This window comes from Auxenochlorella protothecoides (assembly GCF_000733215.1).
Source record: "Auxenochlorella protothecoides strain 0710 unplaced genomic scaffold scaffold111, whole genome shotgun sequence".
NCBI classification, from domain to species: Eukaryota; Viridiplantae; Chlorophyta; class Trebouxiophyceae; order Chlorellales; family Chlorellaceae; genus Auxenochlorella; species Auxenochlorella protothecoides.
The window spans coordinates 37887-45331 of NW_011934289.1; the positions used below are offsets into that span (position 1 = coordinate 37887).

General features: G+C 66.4%; 2 protein-coding genes across 2 annotated transcripts in view; both read right to left on the reverse strand.

Moving 5' to 3' along the window:
- F751_0707 (hypothetical protein) overlaps positions 1–1221 on the reverse strand; it is a gene marked incomplete at both ends in the record, with an annotated part of 2656 nt that extends 1435 nt beyond the window's left edge. The window contains 3 exons of the mRNA XM_011401421.1: positions 192–490; positions 754–814; positions 1000–1221. Coding sequence (XP_011399723.1) covers positions 192–490; positions 754–814; positions 1000–1221 — 582 coding nt within the window. The remainder of the gene's footprint in view (positions 1–191; positions 491–753; positions 815–999) is intronic.
- Positions 1222–1776: 555 nt separating this feature from the next.
- F751_0708 (hypothetical protein) overlaps positions 1777–7445 on the reverse strand; it is a gene marked incomplete at both ends in the record, with an annotated part of 7734 nt that continues 2065 nt past the window's right edge. The window contains 7 exons of the mRNA XM_011401422.1: positions 1777–2162; positions 2329–2447; positions 2672–2959; positions 3306–3927; positions 4686–4839; positions 6013–6753; positions 6942–7283. Coding sequence (XP_011399724.1) covers positions 1777–2162; positions 2329–2447; positions 2672–2959; positions 3306–3927; positions 4686–4839; positions 6013–6753; positions 6942–7283 — 2652 coding nt within the window. The remainder of the gene's footprint in view (positions 2163–2328; positions 2448–2671; positions 2960–3305; positions 3928–4685; positions 4840–6012; positions 6754–6941; positions 7284–7445) is intronic.

A 7445-nucleotide genomic window follows, 5' to 3' on the forward strand; every position in this document is an offset into this window, starting at 1 on the left:
GGGGGGGGGTGTCTGAGCAAGGTGATGATGCAGATTGCATGATTAGGCGCGGGCCCAATGAGGGTCATTCATGTAGCACAGCAGTGCATCCAGGGCACAGGCTCACAGCATGGGTTGCCGGCCCGCAGGAATCACGTCACCCCGTCACCCCCCCCCTCCCCTTTCATTCTACCAGCCATCTCTCCCCCCACCTGGTAGAAGCCGGATGGATCGGCGTAAGCAGACTTCCGCAGGCGGCCGCGAATCTCGCCCAGGTGGATGGGGTTGCGCACGATGGTGTAGTAGTCCGGCACCAGCTTGGCGTCCACGGCCACGGTGAAGCCCAGCGCTGCGGCATCCTTGGGGCCCCCCAGGGCGGTGATCACCTTGTCCACCATGGCCAGGCAGCGGCCAGCAAAGGGCTCAGGGTAGGCGGGAGGCGGGACGATGGGGCGCGGGGCGAGGGGCGCGGGGGCAGCCGACTGCGGCGAGGGCAGGGCCGACGCCGTCTCTGTGGGCCATGGGCGCGCGACGGGGGGAGCATTCAGCACGGAAATGCATTCGTGAGAGGGATGGCTCGCACAGTGCTTTAGGAATAAAACGCTGGGACCTTCATCACGGATGCCGACTGGTGATTCCAGTCCCCATCAGTTTGTAACAGATCCACTGCCTCCTCGCTAGACACCGTCACCGTCTCCCCTCTACTACACAAACATGCATGTGCTCTGGGCATGGCCGCGCTGGACCCATCCTTCCCTGCCACTCCCAAGGCACCTGCTGTCGGTCCATGCCCATTCAGGGAATGCGACCGCTTGGCAGAGACGATGTCCAGAGCCTGTAAAGGGTCCGTGTGATTGTGCTGTCGATGGCATCAACTATGATTTTCTTCATGTTATGTATCGATACGTGGGCGGGGCAGTGCTGGCTGGGGCGTGCATCCACCACATCCCAAGGGGAAAAGGGTATGTGGGGAGCACCCAACGCCCCCAACCAGCAGGGCAGCAGAATGCCCGTGCCTACCTCGACATCAGTCTCGGCACTGCGCTTGCTGCTGAGGGACAGCGTCTTGAGGGGCCCCTCGTCCGGTAATTTAGCGTGGACCTCGCACAGGAGTGCCTGGACTCGCAGGAGGTGGGTCTCGGAGAGCAACCCCGCGGCAAACGACTCCCTGGCCTTGAGAACGGTAGCCTTGCCTTCCCCTGAGCTTCGGATGGTGGTTCCGTCGTCCAGACGGAACGTCATCCTGAGCCCCTTTGGTAGGGGCGCACCCATCGGGGCGCCAGCATCCTCGGCCTGCACCATCGCAACAGCGAGGCCGGAGGGCCCTCCTTCGCTGCTTTCACCACCTAAAATTGCATGTGATATCTGCAGCGTGGTGAAATTTTTAGTTCCGACAGAAAAGAAAATTGTCGAAATGGGAAATGGAGCGTTCCGGGGCACGGCCGGAGACTTAAATTTACCGAGGGACTGTGTGGAACTTTCTTATGCGATAGAAAGCACGGAAAAACCTTGCGACCCGTGCTCCGTACGAGGTCCGGGTGGGTCGCAACATCGATACCAGAAATCAGTCCAAATAATTGAATGGATGGATGTGAAGGGGTCGAAAGGTCCCATGCTCGACCAGAGCAAGCTTTGTGAGTCCCATCTGTGCCGGAATGTAATACTGTAAGTGTCTTTACACCAGAACCAGGAGGAGCGCCTCTTCCGGGGTCAACAATGGGTCACATGGGGAAAGGAATACATGTTTTGGCAACAACAAAATACATAACATTCGTTGAGTGACGGTTGCAGCCCCGCCTACGCCCCCAATCCTCGCTGCCTCGCACGCTGCGACACCAGGAGCGGCTCTGTCAGCCCCACTCCGTCCTTGCCCAGCCCAGCACCTTCGCCCGCAAAGCCCCACTTGCTGAGGAGCTTGGACCCGATGCCGGTGGTGTGCCGCTCGAACTGGCCGTAACCCATGTTCTTGGCCACCTTCTGCTTATCCTTCCGGGGTGGCAAGGGGATGGCCTCGATCCTGGCCCCTCCCCCATGCTGGGGGGCCTTGGGCGGTGGTGGCAGACCCGCCGCCGCCCGCCCTTCAAGGGCCAGTTTCTCCTTGCGGGCCGCCTTTTTGCGGGCCGCCTTGGCTTCCTGCTTCGTCATCATGGGCTGCAGCGCCAAAAGAGCGCTCACCTCCTCGTCTGGGAGGTGGGCAGAGTGTGGATGATGTGGTGGCTGGGAAGTACACCTTACCATGGAGACCTCACAGTCATCCTCAGGGGCAGGGTTGGGAACGCAAAGCAGTTCTACCCTCCACCAGGCTATAGGAGAGGGGGGGCCCATCCCACTACGGAACCAAGCAATCACCTGAACCCGCCAGGGTCACAAGTCCAGGCCCCTTGGTCAACCCCAGTGACAGCTGCTGCATGGGTGCAGTCACCGCCGCCACCGCCGCCGCCCTGCGAAGCGCCAATCCCCGCGCCGTGCTGTGGGGTGCAGAAAGGTGAGCGTCAGGGCGGTTGAGGGAGCATGGATCGGGCACTGGTCCAAGCAAGCACGAGCTCTGAGCCCACACAGTTGCAATTTCTGTCCTCCCAAGTCAGAGGCAACTCCTCTCCGCCCCGTCCTTGCCGCCCTCTCCTATGTGAAACCGTCCTCCTTTTGATCCAAACCTCCTGTCCGCTTCCCCGTGGATCACACCGCCGCGCACCTATGGTACAAGGGTGCACTTCCTTCCCCGCCTCCCCCTGCAGTGTCCTCCAGGACGGGCAGCAGCTCGGCTGCGAGGCCCTCGCCGCCCGCCAGCCTCGCATCCAGCACCAGCCTTGCTTTGCTGGCTCCGGAGTCTGGGTGCGCCTGTGCAGCCTCGCCCGCCCCGTCCTCCCACGTGGCCGGCTTCAGCGGCTGCAGAATGGACGGCCCGTTGTCTAGCAGCGTCCCCGCCGAAACGAAACGCACCATGGGCTTGGCTGCCAGGCCTGCAGGTGGGATGGAGGGGCTGTGTTGGCAAGAATCTCATGTACGTCGAGGCTATCAGGCTTCAGGCTGGCCCAACCAGCATCCCTCCCTCAATGTGCTCGGTGCAGATGAGTGTCGCCTGGCGGGGCTCTCCAGGATAATTTATGTGGCCTGCAATTCCCAGGCACGGCAAGTCGTGCCCACAGCATGCATTATGATAATACGCCCACTGGTGGGAGCCCCATCATTAAGCATCCCTCCCCCCACCCAGATCATAGTGCCCCATCCTCTCACGCTCACCCCGGTCTGGCAGGCTCGGATTCTTCTCCTTCTTCTCCTTCTTCTTCTTCTTCTGCTGCTGCTGCTGCTCTTCCTGTGGTTCCAACTGCTTTCCCGCCGCCTTCTTCTTCTTCGCGGCCTTCTTCCCCACCGCTATCACCTCCCCGCGCTCCACCAGCGCCTGCACCGCCTCCTCCGCGCCCGGCCGCCCGCGCCCCAGTTCCGCGGCCAGCCGCCGCGCGGCCACGGCGCGCTCGCCGACGAGCTCCTCGTCCCAGCGCGGCGCGCGCAGGCCCAGCTCCCGCGCATACACCTCCGCGAATCGGTTCACCACCGACTCGCGCGAGTCGCGGCGCCCCGCTTTCTCCTTCCCGGTGGCTTTGCCCTCGGCCAGCAAGAGTGCGGCCCCAAACCGAGCGCGCAGCGAGAACTGGTGCAGCATGATCTCCGCGGCCGCCGCCGCGCGCCCCGCCGGCAGCACGGTACGCGGCGTGGCCGCGAAGGCTGGCTGCGAGGGCGAGCCGCCGATCTCCAGGCCGTACAGGGAGGCCAGGGCGCGCACCTGGCACAGCTCCAGCCGCTTCACGCCGGGCAGGTCGCCGCGCTCCAGCCCCGTCTCAACAGCGTGCCGGAAGTAGGCGTCGACCGCAGCTAGGTCGAAGCCGCGCGCCATCGACCGCGCCGCCCGCTTCGCCTCGGTCGTCTCCATGGACAGGTCGGCCTTGTAGCCTGGTTGACGGGGTGGGGGGTGAGTGGGGGGTTCAGGGTGGAATACTCGATGTGGAAACGGAAAGAAGGTCGTGGGCGCTGGGGCCTGGATGTGCGGGGTGGTGCTGCTGCAGGAACTCAGTCACACACACAGCCAGCGCAGCAAAACATTCGCCCATCTGGCAGGCAGGGCGGACTGCTTTCGATTTGGCGGCTGTGCGCGCGGGCACATGGGTGCGACCACCCACCCTCTGGCCCTGATGCTTACACATGCAGGGAACCCTCCTGCGAGCAGTGGCCAAATACATCAGCCGGCACGGCACTGACACGACAATGCCAGCGCCGCCCCTCTCGCACACCTGGCGTCTTGGCGATAGAGCTCATCTGTACCGTCTTGCGCTGGGCACTGGCTGCCATCGGCTTGGCAATCCTGGCTTTCGCTCCCGGCTGCTTGCCGGTGCCACCGACCGGGAAGCGTTGCTGTGCCAAGGTGCTACTGATGATCCCGGGCGCCACGCTCCCCTGCAGACTGGCAGCACTCCCGCCGGCCTGGCTTGTAGGGGAGTCCACTCCCCGACCCGCCCCGGCGCTGCCCTCGCCGCCCTCATGGCTGGCTTCCTCGTCGCTGCTGCTCAGCAATGTCACCCAGGACGCCGAGTGGGCCAGCGGATGCTCGAGCTCAGCGGCCCTCTTAGAAAGCAGGAAGTTTTGCCTGACCCTGCGACGTGCCGCACCTTTCCGCGCAGTGCTATTCCCTAGCCCGGTGCTTGTATCCTCACTGATATTGGACGAGTACCCTCCCTCAGAAGTCGAGGGTTTCACGATGTCCTCAAAGGCAGAATTTTCCAGTAGATCCTCCATGATCAGGCGTGTGTCTGAGTCCTGGCGATCCAGCCAGGCCTGGCTGCGCCCGCCATGCACTAGCTTCTTCTTCTGGGAGGGTGATTGAGGAAGAGTGGTTCAAAGTCAGCCCGGCGTTTCTTCACCCCATGACCGGGCGTCGATGCCTCCAGGTGGCGGTGGGTCCAGCTCGCGCTCTGCACTAACATATGTATGTGCACTCGGAATTCTGCCCTCGACAGGGCTCACCTGTTTCGCGCCCATGGCGCGGGGACACTGGGGAGGGCACTTCCCCCGAGCAGTTGCTGCTCCCAGGTGATCCACTGTGAGCTGGAGCTGAGTCAATGGTTGATCGATCTTCTGCCTTTGTGCTATTAAAAATGCAGGAGAGGAAGTGGTGGGGGGCCCCGCTGGGGTGGGGTCAGCCCCCGTCAAATGGGGGAATCTCGCGCGCTGGTTGGGGCAGCATTGCTGGGTGCGGAATGTTGTGACATCAAGGGAGGGGTCAGGTCGGGCGTGCAAGGCTTTCAGAACGGTCAAGGCTACGTCGTATCTGTGAGAAGGGGCAGGATGAAAAAGCAGGCCAGCGCCTCACACATCGCCCGCCGGCGACCCAAGGCCTGGCTGATCGAGCGGCACCATGCTCCCTGGCCAGAACGGCATCCCCCTCGAGCCCGCCGGGGCGGGTGAGGACGTCAGGACCGCTGGTTCGATGCCGTCTGCCCTGCTCTGGGCGGAGCCACCCCTTGCCAAGAAGGGCGTCCGCGGCGAGGCCTGACCTCCAGATCCCCGGCTGGGGCCGGGGTCGTGCGGCACCGAAGCAGCGCTGGCTGCATCGGGTCCGGGGACGCTCAGTCCCGAAGTGGCACCCCCCTGCGCCGCGCTCGCCGGCCTGCACGCCTCCCCGGAGCTGCCCGGCGCGGGTACGCCGAGGCCCTCGTCGGCGCCGCGCCCCGCGTCTGCGCTGCGCGCCGGAGCGTCCACCGGCTGGCCGCCCGCGTCCACGCCGCCCTTCTCCGGGGACAACCCAGGCCGCCCCGCCGTGGGCGCCTGCGCCTTGGTCATGGCCTGGTAGGCCGACAGCAGCCAGGCCTGGGCATTGGAGGGGCTCATGGCTGGCAGGCCGGGGACGGAGATCGGCGGCGCGCCGCCCGGCAATCCCGTGGCCGCCCCGCCCGGCAATCCCGTGACCGCCGCGCCGCCCATCAGCCGCTGCAGGTCCACCATGCCGTTGGGCGGCGCGGGCCCGCCCGCCCCCGCCAGCACGCCTCGCGCCAGCGCCTGGAACGGGTCCCAGGTCGGCAGCGCGCCTGAGGCCGGCGCCATGCACGCGTCGTACCCCGACGCCTGCAGGCCAGCCCAGTCCGGGGGCCCCAAGCCGTGCATCGGCACGGCGCCAAATGCCCGGCTGGCGGCCGCCGCCTCGCGCGCCGCGTTGGCCGCCGCACGCGTGCTGGGTGACAGCTGCGCGCCGGCCGCCGCGTCCAACAGGTGGTCGGGCAGGTGGTGCGGCGGCTGCGGCGGCAGGCGCAGGCGGGACGCGCCGACCTGCCTGGGCACGGGCAGTGTGACCTCGTTTGGAGGTGCCAGCGGGAGGGGCGGGGTACACACCGGGTTGCCGGCGGGGGCCGCCAATGAGCGTGGAGGGAGGAAGCCCGAGCTGCCGTCCCCGCCGCCACTGGCCAGCGTGAAGCCGCTGGTTGGCTGGAGACAGGAGCCGGGGGGATCCCCCTGCTGCTGGCCTGCCTCCACACTCCCAAGCACGCGTGAGTGCGGCGGCGCCGGGGCCGCATGGGACAGCGGGCGGAGGGAGGTGGAGGCGCCTGAGGGCGCGCTGGGCTGCTGGTAGCGGGAGGCCCCAGAGCCACTCGACTCCATGGTCGGCGGCGAGGGGGGCGGGGCCCGTGCATTCGCTGTGGCGGGCGGGACTGGCCGTGGGGCCCTGGCCGCCGCCATCTCGTCGTCCGAGGAGTCTAGCAAGTCGATGACCTCCGGCGCCGCCCGTTTCTGGACATGGGTGTTGGGTGTGGTCGGGGGGAGGTCGCCGCGAGCACCAAGCGGAGAGGGTGCTCGAGTGCAGGAGGTAGGAAAGGGACTCAACCCCGCGACTGCAGCCCGTCGACCAGGCCCCCCCCTTCAAGCCCCATGCGTCCGATTCCAAGCACGACCACCCACCCACCACCCCCGCCACGCACCTGGGGCCTGGCCAGGTTCTTCACGGCGGCCGCGGCGGCCCGCAGCTCCTCCTCCTCGTCGGTCTCGCTGTCCACGGCGAGGCTCGCGGCGCCGTCGTCGCCGCCGCTGCCCGGCGCGCCCTCCGCCGCGTCGGCCTCCGCCTTCACCCTCGCCGAACCCGCGGGCATGCCGCTCGCCGCGCCAGCGATCGCCGCCGCGGCGCCCTCCACGCCGTCCCCGATGTCGAAGGGTCCGCAGGCCCGGCCCACCGGCCGCCACCGCCCGTCGGCCCCCAGCTCCACCTCTTCGATGTCTGGAAAGCGCGACACCGCCGCCAGCACCTCCGCCATGTACGTGTCCGGCTGCGGGGGTGGCCGAGGCGCGTGGAAGCTTGAGGCGGGTGGGATGGGCTGGGAAATGGTGTTGCCTCGGGCTTACAGACATGCGCAATGGATCTCCCGGGCCCCGTCCACAATCTCATGTACTGTCGTGACCGCAACTTTCTCGCCACAGACTCACACTCA